The sequence below is a fragment of the Leptonychotes weddellii genome, chromosome 5, assembly GCF_054177405.1.
Source record: "Leptonychotes weddellii isolate Sample4059 chromosome 5, ASM5417740v2, whole genome shotgun sequence".
NCBI lineage: Eukaryota > Metazoa > Chordata > Mammalia > Carnivora > Phocidae > Leptonychotes > Leptonychotes weddellii.
Window position 1 is genome coordinate 36,109,580 of NC_138373.1, and position 19,090 is coordinate 36,128,669.

Below are 19,090 nucleotides of genomic sequence, written 5' to 3' on the forward strand. Positions count from 1 at the left end.
CCTGAGTCGAAGGCTGACGCTTCACCAACTGAGCCACCCAGGCGCCCCAGTAGTTAGGATTTTTAAAAACACATTAGGGGTATGTAGAACTTAAATTAGGTCTTTCGGTTATATGTATTACAAATATATTTCCCAGGTTAGCATTTGTTTTTTGTTTTTATTTTATTTTATTATATTTTATTTTATTTTTGTTAGTCACCATATAATACATCATTAGTTTTTGATGTAGTGATCCATGATTCATTGTTTTCGCCAGGTTAGCATTTGTGATTTTAACTTTGGTTATCCTGTTTTTCTGCTATGTAGAAATTGCTGATTTTATGTAAATTGTTCAGTCTTTTCTTAAATCACTCCAGCTTTTGTTTCCTATTAGGAAGGTTTTTCTCACACCATGATTGCTCTCCCATGTTTTTCTTCTAATGATTGTGTGGTTTTCTTTTTAATCTTTAAATCTGACTGATTCAGAATTTACTGATGGGCAGGCACAGACTAAGGCAGGGCTCCATCTTTATTCTTTTTTCAAGTCATTGAGACCCTTGTTCTAATGTCATGTGTTGATTGATTGATCTTTCCCCCGCTAATTTGAATGGCACTTTGATCATAATCAAACTGTGTATTTGGGTCTCTTTCTGGACTTTGTGTTCGTTCCTTGCCTGCTGTTCATGCACAAGTTTAATTACTTTGGCTCTATAATGTTTTAATATCTCATATTGCCCTGAAAGAATTTTCTTGGGAAGTTCTTTTTTAATTCTGTATAGACCTTTAGCACTAATTTGCCCACTTTGTGGTGGTACTTAATTAAATTATCTTAGGGGCAATTCGGATTTTGTTATCTTCCATTCATATATCAGGCGTATGTCTCCATCTCTGTCTTCTCCTCTGTCACATTTCAGAATTTTTTTCATCCAGATCTTGTCATTTCTCCTCTTTATCACTATGTATTACTGTCTTTCTTATTGCTCTTGTAAATAATTGGGGTCTTATTTTAAATCTCCTGTGTTTTTGGTTTGTATATATGAATGCTATTAATTTTAGTTTTATTAGTTTGTATCCACACAAATAATTGATTATATTATTTGGTTATTTAAAATAGTATGTCAGCTGATTTTCTTGTGTTTTCTAGATATGTAATCTGCAAATAATGATCATTTAAAATCTTTATCAACTTTTACACCATTTCTTTATTCCAGCTGTGCTGGTTATTTCTTTTGGCAGTGTTAAAGTCATCTTTGAATATTCCTGATCAGGTTAAGGAAGTATTTACTCATTCCATTTTGTTAGAGGCAGGTTGTTGAATTTCACTAAATGACTTTTTAATACATATAGAAATCTTCATGATTTCTCACTTTTGATTTATCAGTGGGATGAATCGTATTTATAGATTTCTTCATAATACTAAATCTTCAGAGAAATCCTGGAATTAAGCACTTGGTTATGGTGTATTCTTTTGACTTTTGGAGTGTATTAATATATTAACATTTGTCTTATATTAATACTTAGTATTATTTTGTCAATTGAAATATTTAAGGTTTTTATAGTGTTCCTCTGGAACACTGGTTTTTCTGTGCTATTTTTGTAGGGGTTTGTTACCATTATTCTAGATTCCTAGCTTCCCTTTTTTATTATGTACCAGAAAAGTTTAAATCACATTGGAGTTATCTGGCCGTTAAGAGTTTGATAGAATTGCCTTGTGAATATGTCCCTTCCTGGTGTTTTTCTAAGAAAGTTCTTTGCCAACTTCCTCTATTAATTTCTTTGGAAATTGTTCATTTCAAGTATTCTGTTTTTTCTGTGGTCAAGTTTTGACCATTTATATTTTCCTAGAAAATTATAGTGTTTATCTTCTCTTTTTACACAGAAATGAACAGAATAGTTGCTTATAATTATTTTAATTTCTTTGTTACATTTGGTGCTGGCTCTGTAGACATTTCTTAGTTTATATGTTTTTGTGCTTTGTGTCTTCACTGTTGATTCGATTAGCTAGTGATGTCTCTGTTTTTCCCTTAAGGGGCTCTTGGACTAATATTAGTTTTCGGTTTTTATTTTTTAACTGGCTCTGCTTTAGCTTTTTAGTTACTGTGCTTAGATTTTTTTTTTTTTTTTTGCAGTTTTTAGATAACCTTTTTGATTCACTGGTTTATGAGAGTTTTCCAGTTCTGTTATTAATACATGGTTTACTTTCACTGCAAGGAGCAAGTGTCTGCCCTTTTGGAATCTAAAATAAAGTTGTTTGGGGGGCACCTGGGCTCAGTTGGTGAAGCATCGGACTCTTGGTTTCAGCTCAGGTCATGATCTCAGCGTCGTGGGATCGAACCCCTCATCAGGTTCCGTGCTCAGCAGAGTCTGCTTCTCCCTCTCCCTCTACTCCTACCCCTGTGCGCACGCGCGCACACACACACACTCTCTCTCTATCAAATAAACAAATAAATAAAATAAGGTTGTTTTTGTGTCTAGTTTTATGCTCAACTTTAATGAATTTTCCTTTGACCTGCTGAAGGTATGTTTTGGGTTTCAGAATAAATTGAACTAGATCTGCCTTGTTAACTAGGTCTTCTGTATGAATACCTAGTTTTTGTCTGCTGGATGGAGAGAGGTGAAGTCTCATAATTCTGTATTCCTGTCAATATTTCCTTTATTTCTTACAGTCTTTGCTACAACCTATGCCCTGTTTTTCTTTCTTTTTTTTTTTTTTTTAAGATTTTATTTATTTGACAGAGAGAGACACAGTGAGAGAGGGAACACAAGCAGGGGGAGTGGGAGAGGGAGAAGCAGGCCCCCCGCCGAGCAGGGAGCCTGACACGGGGCTCGATCCCAGGACCCCAGGATCATGACCTGAGCCGAAGGCAGACGCCCAACCGACTGAGCCAACAATTCTTATCCTAGATTCCAAATCTTGTTGGTTGCCGTGCTGGTCTCTGCTTCGTTTGGATTGCATTTCTGATGTGCCTGTGCCCATTCTTGCCTCGTTTTTCTGAGTCACTTTAGAAGTGTGTCATGTAGACTGTGTTTTTGGTGTTGTGATTCAGTCTGTCTTTTTTTTTTTTAAAGATTTTATTTATTTATTTATTTGAGAGAGAGAGAGAGAGCGCACATGAGAGGGGGGAGGGTCAGAGGGAGAGGCAGACTCCCTGCTGAGCAGGGAGCCCGATGCGGGACTCGATCCTGGGACTCTAGGATCATGACCTGAACCGAAGGCAGTCGCTTAACGAACTGAGCCACCCAGGCGCCCCGTCTGTCTTTTTTGTACTGTGGAGTTTAGCCAATGTGTACTTATTAAACAGACAAAGTTGGTTTTGGTCCTGTCATCATATGTAATATGCTTTCCATTTCTGTTGTTTCTTTTGGTGTTTTTATGTTTCACTGCATAATTTTTTTTTTTATGAGTTCAGATAATTTAGAATGTTTGAATTTTTGTTCTGAGGGTTACCTTTATAAATTTGGATGGAATACTTCATTCTTGAGGTCTTCTCTGTTGGCTCCCTCCCGTGAATGGTGAGGACGTTAGGACACGTTCACCTTGGCCCATGTCCCTGCCCCCCCCCCCCCCCCCACGCTGGACTTGGTGATTTCTGCTAGCCCTGACTTTCTACATCAGAGTCAAGCTGCACCAGCGACCCACCTTCTCCCCTCGGGCTGTCCGTCAGCCTCCAGGTCTCTCCCAGGGCCCTGGTGGTTATGCTTGCAGGTCAGTTGGTCAAGGCTGAGGTACGCTCATCGTCACCCCCTCCTCTCCTCCTGAACCCTCCAGCTACCTGCACTGACAGACGGAGCAGCATCTTTGACAAGTTCGTGATCTTGTGAACAGAAAACCGTTGTCTGCTACACACGGCACGTTCATCAGTCCTCAGTTGGGGTTCACTACTTTTCTTCATTGAAATGTGTCCTTTGAATTTGGAAGGTGGTTCCATGACGAGTACTTGCATTTGTTGTTGCGAAGGCTTTGATACTGAAATGACAGATGAATCTTGTAGGCGTTGCCCCTACGTCTTGTACACCTAGCGCCTCTCTGGGGAGGCTGCGGCTGGCCTGGTTCACCTTGTTCCATGCCTTGTGTGTGGATGTCCAGGAGCCTCCTGGTGGAGGGTGTTGGGGTTTGAATGGAAGGAATGGGAAAATAGCACAAATTCAAATATATCTGTAACATTGTCCTTAAGAAACAAGCAATGAAGCAAATGTGCCCTCATGTTAACATGAGTTCATAGAACCGGCGAATACAAGGGACCCTCCAGTAGTATTCTCTGTGGTCCAGAGTGTGTTTGAAATAGTACATTTTCTTAAAATTGAGTAAAATGCCATATGACTGTAAATCAGGGATTCTGTGTAGTGATCCAATCCAAAGTATATTTCATTGAAAATCACATTTTTGCCTAATGGATCCCAACATACATTCTTGTTTCATTATATGTCAGCAGCCAGTCATGTAATTCTTACACGTTCTTTAGTGTCATTTCCTAAGTTTTGAGTCCGGGTATTTTATATTCGGAAGTCTTGGGACTGGAAATGATAACATTCTGAATTCTGAATTTGCAGACTGAGAGTGTGAGTCGCTGCAGAGGCCAGAGCTGCGTGGGATGTTAGACTAAAGTCTGTTAAGTGATTTCCGTTTGCTCCGTAAGGACTATTTTGAACAAATACTCCTCTAAATATACAAATAGAATTAAGCTTTAAAATAGCGTGATAATTAAAAGACAAATATCCAGGACTTTGTTTCTTCGGTAGGGCCCTCGTAAGTACGAGTAGTAACAAAGGAAAAATAAATCACCCTTGTGGATTTATTTATTGTCGAGTCCTAAGGGGTTTTTAATTTGTTTTTCCTCTGTACTCAGGTACATGTCTCGAGTCCACGGTATGCATCCAAAAGAGACCACGCGTCAGCTGAGCCTGGCTGTGAAAGATGGTCTCATTGTCGAAACCCTAACAGTGGGCTGCAAAGGCTCAAAAGCTGGTATTGAGCAGGAAGGATACTGGTTGCCAGGAGATGAGATTGTAAGTATATTTTATTTGATAAATTTGGAGATGCTGACTTTAAGTCTTTGAACATTATTTAACTACAACCCATAGTAATTCATTTTTAGAAGTTTACTAGTATTTCACTTCAGTATTTCTTATTAACATGGGGGGCCTACGTTGGCAGGATGGGTAATTTCCTCCTTCTTTAGGAGGAAACTCACTTCTACAAAGAGGCTCCTTTCTCTGTCTAGGTTCCCTTGAATCTGAAAACTAAAAGTCCTCTTTACTGTACATGTAACTAATGGTCTTCCTGTTTTCTTCAGTAAATGTTAGTGCAGACTGTTTCATGTAGGATAATGTCGATGCTATCTAGACAGAGTGAACGGGAGACTCTCATCCTGGGCTAATGTCGTCTGCGCCCAGGGCCACCTGTCAGTAGGGCTTCTGCAGGAACTACGGTTCCTTGGATGGTATCCTCACTGACCGTGACCATTACCGGTTTGGTGGCGCTCCAGCAGAAATCAGGAAAGACAAAGCTTGTTTTCTTTATATTTTGCCTAGTTCTTACTTTGACTCCCCTTCTAAGTGAGGACATTTTAATCTTTTACTTGGAACCTTGGGCATTTGTTTCTTATGTGTAAACATTGGTTTCGTGTGTAATATTTTTATATTCCCACCTTTATTGGCCTTTGCTATTTCTAATACCTTGATTAGAAAAGTCTTAATATTTGCTAAGGAACATCATTTAAAGATGATAGGTTTCAAATATAATAGATACTATTTTTTTTTTTTAGTTTCTAAAAGGAATCGATTTAGTAAGTAGGTGTTTTGAGAGTGTTTATCATGAATTCTCCAACGTCATAAAAATGACACAAAATTTTAAAATTGGTTCTTTGTGGGAACTTTTCCCAAGAATTATGAATTGTATTTCCCTTTCTGGCTCTACGGCGGATGTGACCGCATACAGGCTTGCTGTCCGGTCCCAGAGCAGCAGACTGACTGCATGTTTTCTGGGGGCAGCTGGTCTAAATGTTAGAGAAGTTGTTCAGTTGTAACACTGTGTTTCTAAGTTTAATCTGTGCCTTCAAAGTTTTAGGAAAGAAAATTCACACTTTCCACAAATAGAAAACGTGGAGGAAAGAATGTTTAATTTCACTGGTATCATTTGATCTGTGCACTTGAACTTTTCTCTTGAAAACTTAAGCGAGAATGTTTCTATCATAATAATTTCTCTGTTCACTTCCTCTCAGAAAAATAGAGCTTTGTTGCCAGTAAAGAAACTTTGGGTGCCAAGTCCCAATAATTTTAATGTGAGGTGATCTAAATCTGTCTCCACCAGACGTTTGATAATTGATAGCTTATTATATACTGAAAATAATTCAGGTAATAGAAAATGTCTAATCCCAAACACTTGGAAATTTACAGACTTAGTATGGAAATTTCTGAGGTCTACATATAATCAACCAATAGTAAGTGCAGCTTAATCCACAGGATTTTGGTTTGTACACCACGTGTACATTTTTCATGCAAGAGATTTTACTTCTTACTTTTTAGGGTTGTGCCTCCCCATAAGCTTTTCTTCCTCTTCAGGTGGGTGTTTGACTCCCACGAGCAGCTAATGAGCTGTCCCGCCTTCACCGCTACGTTAGACTCTGTGTTCTGTATTGTACGTGGACGTGTCCTTACTGCACGTATTTATAGCATCATCCCTTTTTTCTTTTTTCAAGATGAAATTTTAGATGTAAATCAAACAACCAGTGTACAGGTTCTATTAATTCTGGTTGGTTCTTACAAACATTTCTTACACTAAGTATGCATGTTACAAGTGCAACCGGGTGTACGAAAATTGTGCCTAGTTTATAAAATAAGCAAGTATGAGAAATGCAGAAGCAGTGTAGTGTAGCAGAAAGAGGTTAGGTCTTACATGTTAACAGAGAGGGTTCCCCATCCCACCCCACGTGTTTATTTTGTTGTGTGACCTTGAGGAAATTTCTTAACCTCTGATCCTCATTCCTCACCTGTAATATGAGCATATTAATATGTATTTCACTTGATTGTTTTAAGGATTAAGTGAGATTATCTATATAAAGCATATAACCATGTACTCAAAGCGAGTTTTGGCCAGCAAATAAATATGCTTCAGAAATGTCTATATATAGTGTAGCAAAAACACGTTTCTTACTAACCACACAAGCAAAAATTGTCATCAGGGTCTTTTTACTTTTAAGCCTGTATCTTCAAACACAAGGAGATGTGTAAAGAGGTTTCCCCGAGACACTGGATTTGTTTGAGGGGCAACTATGGAGTGATGAGATTGTGTGTGTCTCGCAAACCCATGACCGGATTAACCCATGCTCCCAGTGCTGTCATGCTGTCGTGGTCACGCACCGAGTCCCCTAGAAGGACACAGCTGACGTGTGGTCTGTGCATGCAGGCCGCTGTGTAGGGGCCGTTCTGACCCGCACAACCCCGGACGTGCACTCATCCCCCATAGCCAGCAGCGCTTGCGCGTCGGGCACCATGTGTCTCCCCTAGTGAAGCCAGTGTCAGGGGAGGGCCCCTGTTCTAACTCGCACAGAGGTGTTCTGTGGGCCAGCCCCACGTGCTGGCAGTTGAGGCTGGGGCCCTCCTTCATACTTTACATACCTGGTACATATAATTCTCTGAGCACTGAGTTCTTAAATTGAAAGATGTAAGTTACTCATCTTGTTGTCTGTTGACTTTCTGACTCACTGTCAAGAGAAGAAGTCGAGCAGACATACACGGTCTTGGGAAGGAAAGGCATACAATTTTGTGCTTATTCCTTTTTATAAACCTTTAATTTGAAGTTAAAATATTCTTTTTTTAAAAAGATTTTATTTACTTGAGAGAGAGAGAGTGAGCAAGAGAGAGCACAAGCAGCGGCAGCAGCAGAGGGAGAGGGAGAGGCAAGCTCCCCGCAGAGCAGGGAGCCCGATGCGGGACTTGATCCCAGGACCCTGAGATCATGACCTGAGCTGAATGCAGACACTTAACTGACTGAGCCCCCCAGGTGCCCTGAAGTTAAAATATTCTTTACTCAGGAAGTTTTGTCATTCGAAAAATGGGTAGTAAAGCTCTTCTTTTCCTTCTATATTCTCTAAAAATAGTAGCTGTAGCTCAGAGGTGGGCAAGAGCTGATTTCCCTTGGTAAGTCCCCACGGTATGTTCCTGAGATACTCTGTGTTAGCATGGAGGTTGGACTTGTCTTTACTGCCATTGTGGTGGGAAGGAGAAGGTGGTCCTCACGCCGCTCCACTGTCACTGAGCGGAGAGCCTGTTGGGGTCACATTTGTATTCCACCTTGGCTGCCTTTTCTCCCGATGCTGATTTTTAAAAACTGATACAATTAAAAGATATGCATATCTTAAACACTATTTTTATTAAACCTAGCAATCATGTAATAAATGCCTAACGCTAACAATATGTCAGGATATAATTATAAATAATCTGTGAAGAGGAAGCCTGTATAAGTCAAAGACTGGCCTCTGTTGTACTGAGGTTCCTTCTGCCAGACTGGAATGATTTCTGGACATTGAGGTTCTGATCCCAACCACCGCTAGGCCCTGTCCAAGTGGTGATTCACTGGGAGAAACTGTGACAAAGTTAGGCGGTAGATAAGCATCTTCCTGGTGATACTTTAAGTATGTCCATTTGAGAAAGCAGAAGGAAAAACGTAATTATTAAAAATGAGGCCACTCTCAATTTTAAATGGTTTGCTTAAATATTAGTCAACAAAGCAGCAAAAGTATCTGTGTACCAACCAATTTTAAAATGACAGTCTTGCTGAACCTGGGAGACACGCTTGTAAATTTTCTACAGTTTTCTTCCAGATTTGTATGTCATGAATACTCATAGGATCCAAGTAATTCTTCTAGAAGTAGTTCTCAGAGCTTTCAAAATTATCTGAGTCAAGGCCAAGAGACCCAGGGCACAGTGAAACCTTGTGCTGTCTGACCATTCAACGTTTGGTTAGATCAAGGCTTTTTTCTTTTGATTTTTAAAGCAATCTTGCATGTTCTCCTAGATGGCTTCATCATCTGCTTGTGCTGGAGAAATATGCATGGAGGGCTACTTCATCCATGTGTGATTCTCACATCTTGAGAAACCTATTTCTTGGGCAGAATGTTACCATTGGCTGAGCTGAATTTGGCATTTAGTAGCTCCCTTTGTAGTAAAGACGTTAATTTCTCATGCCTTTAACTTCTAACTCAGAAGGTGCTCACTAGAGATAGGAAGGTCTTATAAAAGAATTCAGTGCAATCTAGTAGGGCAGGTAGCCTTGAGCTAGGGATCATGTGCGGATAAAACATCAAATATGTGTTTCGATGCTGAGACAGTTGTAATACCATCTATTTTAATGACTTCTGACTTTCTTCATGGTTTCTGGTGCAGAGTTGTGGCTCAGCCTTATTATTTGACAGGTACGTTTGATCTGACACTAAGTGATTTGGTTACCAGTGTCAGGGTTGACTTAAAAGTTCACATCAGTGACATGTGCTGTGAAAGTACAATTTTTACTCACCTCCCAGATCTGGGCTCGGGTCTCATTTCTTCTTTCCCGATTACTGCTATTTCAGAATCAGTATGTTTGTAGAGCAGCTGCCCTGGGACCCCTTGCACTGTCACTTAGAGCCCTCGGTCAGCTTCCTGCTGGTGACTCAGACACACCTGCATGCAGGAGCTCAGGTCCCAGCTACCGTGCCTTGCGTCAGTCCAAGCACATTCTCCTGCCGAGAAGCAGGACCTCATGCTGCTTTCCAAGTAGGCCTAGGTGAAAAGATAGAATTCTTTATATTTTGCTTTTTCCCATGTATTTAAGGTTTTAACACTTATTAAAGAAGCATAATTAATGAAAATACACATTTTGTGGTTTCTTTGAAGGGATCACATGTTCTCCTGGGGATACATGGATTTGGCCTTAATTTGCAGAGGGGCAAGATTAGACACTTCCCCATCACTCTGTTTCTCCACATTCAAAATGGCCAGTCTAAAAGCATCTGTGATTTATATACCTCTAGAAACTTGTTACGTTCACATCTTTTAGATGAGAGAGGATTGCATCTGTGTCTTTTCCTTCAGAAGTCACACCATCATACAGCCACAGCAAGAAGTGTTCTCTTAATTTGCTCTGGAAAAAATGCGAAGAGAAGCTGCTGAATTCAAGCAGCTTGACTGTCTCGGCCCACTTTGTAAATACAAGTATTGAACTGAGAAATGTTTAAATTTAGATCTTTGCATTTTTGTGGTTTAGTTGTCATAAATTAACCAATCATATGTTGTAAGTACCCTAAGTGCAAAATTTCAAGCTCCTTGGATACCATTGATTTTTTTAAGTGAAATATATTTTATTACATTTATGCTAATTATGTGCAGAACTACACATTTCTTCCAAAGATCCATTACCTGTCTCAGATGCAAAGATATACAAAGTCACTTATTTACAAAGTGAAGTATTGTCTGTGATTATTAATTAACTAGAAGCCAATTGTACTATGGTTCTATGTGTATTCAAACTGTAATGTACTTAGAAATTATTCTTGATTTGGTAAAGAATTTCCATTCTCTTCAGTAGAGCATTTTGGATCATGCTATCCTGTTATATTCCATTCAGCTTTGTTTGACTGGTTGTGTGTGTGTGTGTGTGTGTGTGTGTGTGTGTGTGTGTGGTTCCTTTTTTTCCCTCCTTCTGTCTAAATTCTAGTTCACTAAGCAGTGTTATAATAGTTTTATTTTTTTAAAAAATAATATTTAAAATGACTGGAGATATTTAATCATCAAATTCTTAGCTCTCAATGACTAACTGATTTTGCATTGTATCCATGTTAAATACCACATCAAACACATATTTGATAAAGTAAGATTTATCTGCTCGTTACATGTAAGTAAGGAATGACTTTAAAGGTTAGAATCTCTTTGGAATGTGATGAGGGTGGATTACAGGTTGGGAAGCCTAGTTACAGACACAGCTCTCCCAGCGAGCCCTCAGTCAGCAGTGTGTCTTGCTCTGTCTGGCTTATAGAAATGCTGTGTCAGCTGTCATCAGGAACTTAAAGTCCTGAAAAAGAAACTCGCACGTGTATTATTACAAACACCACGTCGTTACGTGATTTGTCCTCAAGTCATTTGTACGTCAGCAGATCCTCTCGGTAACCAGCTAGCACTTTCTGAGCATAACTCATTTCATCCTTACAAAAACCCTCTGATTGAGGCACTACTGTTTTGTTCATTTTACAGATAGAAAATGATACATAGAGAAGCTAAGTATCCTGCCCCAGATCACAGAGCCCCCCAAGGCTGGAGGCAGGATTTGAGCCAGTGTGGCTCTAGGGTCTTAAGCAAATGCTGTACGTGGTGACGGAGTAGGTCAGCAGGCTGCTTCTAGATGGTGGACTCCGTTCTCCCAGGTTCTGAAGACAGCCTGTGTGAACCTCACACCATGGTCAAGTAGTGAGTTTACCTTGTTCGCATTCATCACTCCCAAGTTTTAAAAAAAATCCAGCCTTGAGCCACTTTCACATCAAAAGGACATACATTCATGGTCTTGTGCAAATTTATAATGGCACCAAATTTGTCAGTGAAATGTTTCCCAAACATACTATAGGTTTCATGGCACATGAATTCTCTCTGAATTTTCTCTTTGTCGATTTGTAGCTTTTGTGTTAGTGTCAAAGTTATCTCTTAAACTAGTAATGAGTCTTGAGTTTGCATGCTACTGTCTTTTCATTGATGATTAGCACATTCATAGATTATCAATTGGTATCATCTACAAAATAATGTAAGTTGTATAGCAAATAATAGTTGACTGTGTACCAAATCCCTTTAGCTCTGTGTATTGCCTGATAATGAGCAACGTTGTAGTAGAGAGACCAAGATTATTTTGTTTTTATTTTGAAAGGCCTACAGTATGCAGCCTTTCTCCAGGACAGCAACCCCAAACAAGGTGAACTGATTTTGCACTATGTTATTTTACTTTTTAATTCTGCCTTTTTTTGTATTACATTTCCATCTTTTTTTTTAGGCTATCTTAGTTTATTCTTGCTAGAGTTATTCATTAAGATCATACTGTCTTTACATTGCTTCTAGTCTTGGATTTTATGCTAGTAGGTTTGCATTTTTAAAACTTTCTGGAAGTATTGGAGTGTCATTTCACATAATATGCTGTCAGTCAGGCTCTGTCTAGAGTAGTTTGCTGACATCTGGTGAAATCCAGTGAAAATGCACACTTACCTTTTGGCACACATTGAGTATTTCAGAAGTACTATATCAACGGATTGTGTTTACTTAAAGACAAACTGTAGGCAACTCTGCCTATAACAAACATGCTTATATCATTTATACCCATAACAACATTTCCTGGATTCAAAATCTAATAACTTTTGAACTTGACTTTTGCATGTTACATGTTCTGAGTAGCTACTGCTATCCTTAAAAGAATGAACAGCACATACATGCTGTTACATTAACAGGTATCCACATGTTTCTCTACTTTTACTTGATTTGAGTTATACATTCATTCCTACAGTTGTGAAAAACTAGGTCTAGGATTACACACTTTGGTGAAGAGAGATCCACTTTCCTCTTTGTGTCATGGTGGGATGGGTCAGAAGGCAGGAAGCACTAGGGAGACCTGAGCTGTGTGCCTTGTCTTGGTGATCCAGTTCCCATTTTGAGAATTACAGGAAGATGAATTAATATAAAAAAATGCAAATGATGAAGGATGGTTTCTTTTGTTCATAAAAAGTCAAATAAAAGCCATCGAAATCCTTTAAGATGTTTCTGAACAGTTATGAAGAAAATATTCTGAAAGACTTTGTTTCAAACTGGGAAAGAGTTCTTCTGTTAATTGAAAATAGACCAAAGTGTGTTGTCCTTGCTGAAACCTAATTTATCGACAATTTATGAGACAAAACTTGTAATAGCTTACGTGCAGCTTCCCACCTGAGCCCTGTGAGACGGGCACCCCCAACGACCGTTGTCACGGCCAGGGCCCACATGCACGTGTTGTGTCCAGCTTGGTGAGCTACGTTTCTTCTACCATGTGCAAATTAGGGTCAAATGTCAGAGCAATATCTTATGATTTTTTTAAGTAGTCTGACTGAAATCCCTCTACCAAAATAAGTTTGCAGCAAATCTGCAGCAAATAACCAGAAATGGTCATGCTTTTTTATTACTTTGGTTGATAAAGGCCACTTTTTAAATAAAAAGCAAACCAAAAATTTACATTTTTGCAGAATTTGGTAATGTACTCTAGCCATGACTCTGAATATGGGTAGGAAGACATGAACTTGGGAAACTTCTCTTTTGAAGGAGTTGGGTGGTAGGCCCCTTGTGAAGTCAAGCAGTGATTGTGATAAGTGTGGACCTTTGGTGCCAAAGGAACCACTGCTTCCTAGACAAGTCCCACGCTGAAGCCCGTGGGTTGGGGGAGTTACTGACCTAAGAGAAAACAAGAAAGCTGCCCAACCCCAGAAGCAGACTGTAGGCAGTGATTTATGAAAAGAAAAATGATGGTGGAGCTTAAGCCTAGAATTTCAGGGTCCCCATTGAAAGTGGCTTGGATTGCACTACATGTGGGCTCCACCCTTGTTCGTTTATTAACCACATCAACAGAGGAAGGTTGAGAGTTAATCCATCACTCTTAACACAGGTATTTTTTGATAAAAGCTAAGAGTGATATTTATGAGGAATGAATTAATGAATTAGTTCTAAATTAGGACAACTTGTAACATCTTCCTGTTTCTAGTTAAATGGCGTTGGCTGTTCACACACAGAGTGTAACAGAAAATGTGCAAGAGTACCCGCCCTTGCGCTCGTTCGTTTCCGGGGATAGTCCCAATAAGAAAAGAAGCCTACTTCCTTTTTTGTTTCTTTATGGTAATGTCCTTTGGAGAATGTGATTAAACCTTTAGTTTCACATTTTCAATTTATTTTTCCAAATTCAACAGACCCTGAAAATTTGACAACTGTCAGAACATGGACATTCTGATTAATGTTATTTTCAATAAAGCATCCAATACCATGGATGAGAAGATAAGAATAGTGAGCATCACCATTTACTACTATTCTCTCTGTTCCCACAGTGTGCTAAGTACTTACTATATTTTGTTAAGATGCAGAACAAAACAGAGGTTGGTTTATTTGAAATACTAAGCTGTAGGTACTGGTTTGGGGTATTCAGTTTACTAAAGAAATTATTCCATAGATTATATAAAAAATGAAAGATAATGTTAGAACTGGGATTGGCTCTGGACTTACTTCATTTGGGCTGGTTTTACTATCAGATCACCTTAAAATATTCTGAGTATTAATATTGTTTAGGAAAGAAACTCTAAAGAAGCAAATTTCTAGGTATTTTTTCCCTCTTGTTTTAACACAGTAAATGTCTAAAATTGTTTTTAATGCCTAACTTCTGATAGACTTTAGTTTCAATTTTGTTCTTAGTTATTGCAGATATTGACAAAATGTCATACGAAATTATTTTGTATTTTTTGTAGGACTGGGAAACAGAAAATCATGACTGGTATTGTTTTGAATGCCATTTGCCTGGAGAGGTGTTGATATGTGACCTGTGTTTTCGTGTGTATCATTCCAAGTGTTTGTCTGATGAGTACAGGCTTAGAGACAGCAGTAGTCACTGGCAGTGCCCAGTATGCAGGGTGAGTACCTATGAGCTTTCATGTGCTGGTCAGAGGGTTGGAATTCACTGATAATAGCTGTGCAAGATACCCCAGGTGGGCGTGCCAGGTGAATGGATGATGGACTGGAGGGTGGGGGTTATCTGCTGAAATGATGGTGAATGAACACAGCACTGGTCAGTGCATACCCCCAGAACACCTGACATATTCAGGGTATGGATTGTAGAAAGTTCCAGTCACATAAAAATACACTTTCTTCCCTTATGTTACACTTGCCTCTGGATTGTGTGACTCCTGTCATGGCTAGCCTTTGGAAATCAAGGAATAGTCTCCCACACCAGGTTCGGTTCAATCTGCCCTCGCCACTCAGGAAACACAAGCCAGCAAAAGGCACATTGTTGGAAACATTTTGTATCTACTTCCCATTTTATATCCATGTAATGTCGCCTTTATTTTTTGTCATATCATGGGTTAGTTTATTCCTTGCTTGTATTTTATTTGGAGGGTGGAGGGATGGGACCGTTGTATATAAAGCATTCTAATTACTTAAAGCAAAATGAAACAGTCTCGTAGGAAAAATAGGGACTTTCCACAATTATTTTCATTCCTGTTATTTCCCTAGTGAAAAGTATACCTGGCTGTGCTTGTTGGATGTAGAACGTGGTGTGTGTGCGTACAAGTGATGTGTGACACCTGCATAATACGTCGCCGCACGTGGCGTTGACGGTGATTAGTAAGGGGTTATTTTGTTGCAACCTCTATTGTTTTGTATTTGTAATTGCTATGATCCGTATTTGGAACCATGCCAGTTGCCCGGATTACTCATGGGCTCAGTTTCTGAATATACTTTGTATTACTTGAGTTAAATATTCATTTATAATGTAAAAAAGTTGTATCTTAATAATTTTTCCCTTCTTCAGTATTGGTCCTGAATTTCCTGCCAGCATGATGAGCTTCTAGTACTGTCTTAGTAACTTTGACTTTGTATTTTCTTAGTATACTTCATCTCACCAGCACCCTATACATGCACAGTGTATTACTCCGGTATACCTCATCTCACCAGCATTAGTGTTCAGGCTCAGTGTGTTACCTCAATATACTCACCTCACCAGCATTACTGTACGTGCTCAGTGTGTTACCTCAATATACTCACCTCACCAGCATTACTGTACGTGCTCAGTGTGTTACCTCAATATACTCACCTCACCAGCATTACTGTACGTGCTCAGTGTGTTACCTCAGTATACGTCACCTCACCAGCACCACTGTACGCGCTCAGTGTGTTACCTCAGTATATGTCACCTCACCAGCATTCCAGTACAGGCTCAGTATACTTCACCTCACCAGCATTACGTACATGCTCAGTGTGTTACCTCAGTATACTTCATCTCACCAGCACTGGTGTACACACTCAGTATATTACCTTGGTATACTTAATCTCACCAGTACTGCACTACATACTTGGTAGACAAGAGATCATTAGGGTGGCATTATAAATATGGTGTGTAATGATGATTCATTATCAAATGCCTAAATGCTAGGTCATTGATAAATCCCTGAATCTGCATGTATCAGTATCAAGCCTCACGCTGTAGACGTCCTCTTTGGTGTCTGCAAGAATTTGTGATGTCTCCATGAAATTAGCTTAACTGGGGGTGTGGAAACTGCATTAATATTCATACTTTATTTTTATGGATTTGGATTGTGCATTTTATTTTATTTTTTTAAAAGATTTTATTTATTTATTTGACAGAGAGAGACACAGCAAGAGAGGGAAACACAAGCAGGGGGAGTGGGAGAGGGAGAAGCAGGCTTCCCGCCGAGCAGGGAGCCTGATGTGGGGCTCGATCCCAGGACCCTGGGATCATGACCTGAGCCGAAAGGCAGACGCTTAACGTCTTTAAAAGCAAATATCTGTTTTCTGGTAATAGTTAACACTTGAAGTAAGGTATTAATGAGATCTTAAGAACAAGAGCATTAAGGTAGTAAAAATACAAAAGAGGTGGGTTGCTGATCAGATAGGAGGGACTCTGGCCTTCAGGAAGTACAATTCCTGATGCCCCAGTGTCTTTACGGCCACAGATTTCATAGTACAGACTGAGCAAAAACACTGGGATTTTGAAGATGGGTTAAACTTTATTGTGGCTGTTTTATACTCCTGAGTGGAAATTGAACAATTATACCTTTGAAGAAAATGTCTAATGCTACTTTTGTAGGAATTCACTGTCAAGTTGTCAGGTCCCATTTTCCACGTGTGTTTGCTCTGCTTTGACGGACCAGATGGTTTTTGTTAAATTTCAGAGAGTCACTGGACCACACAGAAACATGGTAGCCAAAGTGGCACTCAGTGTACCCCATCTTTCTTTCTATCCTTTGATTTTCCTTTCATCTTTGTCAGTTTGTACTTGCCCATGTTGTGAGAGGGTTAAGCTTGTGGCAGGGATGCTGAGTTAGTAAACACTCGTGACCCCACAGTGGTTTCATAGACTGGGAGACACTCTGGGGAGGCTCAAAAAAACTATGTTGGGTTGGGGATGGTGAGTTTTATTTTGAGCTTTAAAACATCTAAAGAAATATTTATTTCTGTGTAGGATCTATTCTATTGTTTTAATTGTTACATTCAAGAAAAAGATACGTGCTAACAGTTCCTTTCCTGGGAGAAGGGGTCATAATAACCTTGACATTCTAAGGGGATTTCAAGTATCTTTAAGGAAAGGCTTGTGGTTGATTTGTGTTTTTAAATAGTGTCAAAACTTCAAGTAAAACAATTTTTGTGATCTAATATGAAAGTAACCGAGCAGATTTAAATGTTCTTGCACTTAATGAGCAGAAAGTGTAGAGACTGGGACGAAGAACGTGGTTGCAGATCAGAATATCACTCCCCAGTCTCCTTTTCCATTAGTGTTTAGAAAGAGTACAGATTAACTAGACACACTCATGAGGAATTTTGAAGATAAGATGCCCAGAGCCAAATTTCAGTGCAGGTTGAAATAGTAGGTGGAAGCCATCCATTACTATCTAAACTTGAATATTTCTAGTATCTTATAGCGATCAGAAGACTTTTGTTTCTGTGTAAAATGAAAGCATTGAAAATGTCACTGAGAATTGGTCTCAGCCAGCAGTTAGCTGTTCAAGCAGCTTTATCTCCTATATCTATTTCCAGATATTTTAAGAAGGCAGTGATAGAAAGCTTTCTGTATTTAAAATAATTATATTAGCATTCATAGTAAATCTCAAGGATCTCACAACCCTGAGGATATTTCTTTGGAATATCTGTCTTTCTAAAAATTAAACTGTACAGACAGGGTAGATTATTCTTGAAAAGTAGCCTCTGAATGTCAGGTTAACATTTTGCTTTGAAAAAATTCTAGTAACATACTGTTTTACACTCTTACAGGGAACTCTCATTCATTAAAAAAAGGGGGGGATTTAAAATTACTTCTTTCATAGTTATCTATAAAAAATTCAAGTAATTTAGAGGAGGATAAAGAAAAAATGACATTTCCAGAAATGCTAGGGCACAGCAGGTGGATGTCCTCACAGACCTCTCTCTGTGTGCGTGAGCACACGCATGTGTGCACATGCCCTCCCTTTGTCCTGTGACTGTGTAACTTCACATACGTGACTGAATGTAGCCAGCGTGCATCTATTCAGCACTGTCCCAGGTATCTTTAGTAGGGTGAGCCCTAGGTTATTCCCTACTGATGCACATTTCCATCATCCCCACTGTCCTGTCTGACCAGCAGTATCGGCCTGAAACTTACCTGTCAGGGGCCACGTCCCCCCATGCCCAGAACCGTGCTACACTCACGCTCTCATGAACAGTCTTCTCGCTATAATTTATTTCTGTATGCAAATGAAGTTTGTAATTTGTTCTAGTCGAGTGTATTTGGATTTTATATTCCTGAAATAGCCATGAATTTTTCAGGACAAAAATGAGAAAATCCTAACTTTTAAGTGAAGGTAGCTTTTAAGATCTTATTTGCCTAGAAGATACATCTTTAAAACACAGTATAGTCAATCGCTTATAAACAATAGGTATTTATGTAATTCTGTCTGATCACTTTCACAGGATAAATTTATTGAAGTGGAATTCATAATTTAAAGGATGGGCACATTTTAATTTATGATAAAAATCACCAAATTGCCCTCCAGAAGATTACACCTGTTTATACCAACATGAGTGTTTTCCAGTTTTCTGTCACCAGTGTGATAGGATACAAATGGATGTCTCATTTCAGTGTTGCTTCATTTTTACATAGTTTCCAAATCACAAAGTCACCTTATCTTTTGATGCTTTGGTCATTGAAGGCAGGCCTGCACGTGTGCGTTTGTGTCCCTGCATGGTGTGTGTGTGTGTGTATATGTGTGTGTGTTGTGTGCGCATGGATGTGGGACCAGGGGTTTCTTTGTGCATCTGTCTTGTATGTGCACATGTGTGTACGTGTGCATGTGTCTGTTGCATGTGTGCAAACACGCAGTGC

The 19,090-nt window shown here is 39.3% G+C and overlaps 1 protein-coding gene across 14 annotated transcripts in view; it reads left to right on the forward strand.

Annotated features, from left to right (window-relative positions):
- The window catches only part of ZMYND11 (zinc finger MYND-type containing 11), a 130,634-nt gene that overhangs the window by 80,158 nt on the left and 31,386 nt on the right, over positions 1 to 19,090 (forward strand). For 8 of the 14 annotated variants that reach the window (XM_081820481.1, XM_081820487.1, XM_081820486.1 and 5 more), the window contains exons 3-5: positions 4,827 to 4,986; positions 11,867 to 11,911; positions 14,466 to 14,627. In XM_081820481.1, the coding sequence (XP_081676607.1) occupies positions 4,827 to 4,986; positions 11,867 to 11,911; positions 14,466 to 14,627 (367 nt within the window). Of the gene's footprint in view, positions 1 to 4,826; positions 4,987 to 11,866; positions 11,912 to 13,916; positions 14,011 to 14,465; positions 14,628 to 19,090 lie in introns of those variants that run through there. The other 6 variants (XM_081820488.1, XM_081820485.1, XM_081820484.1 and 3 more) reach the window with 3 other exon arrangements.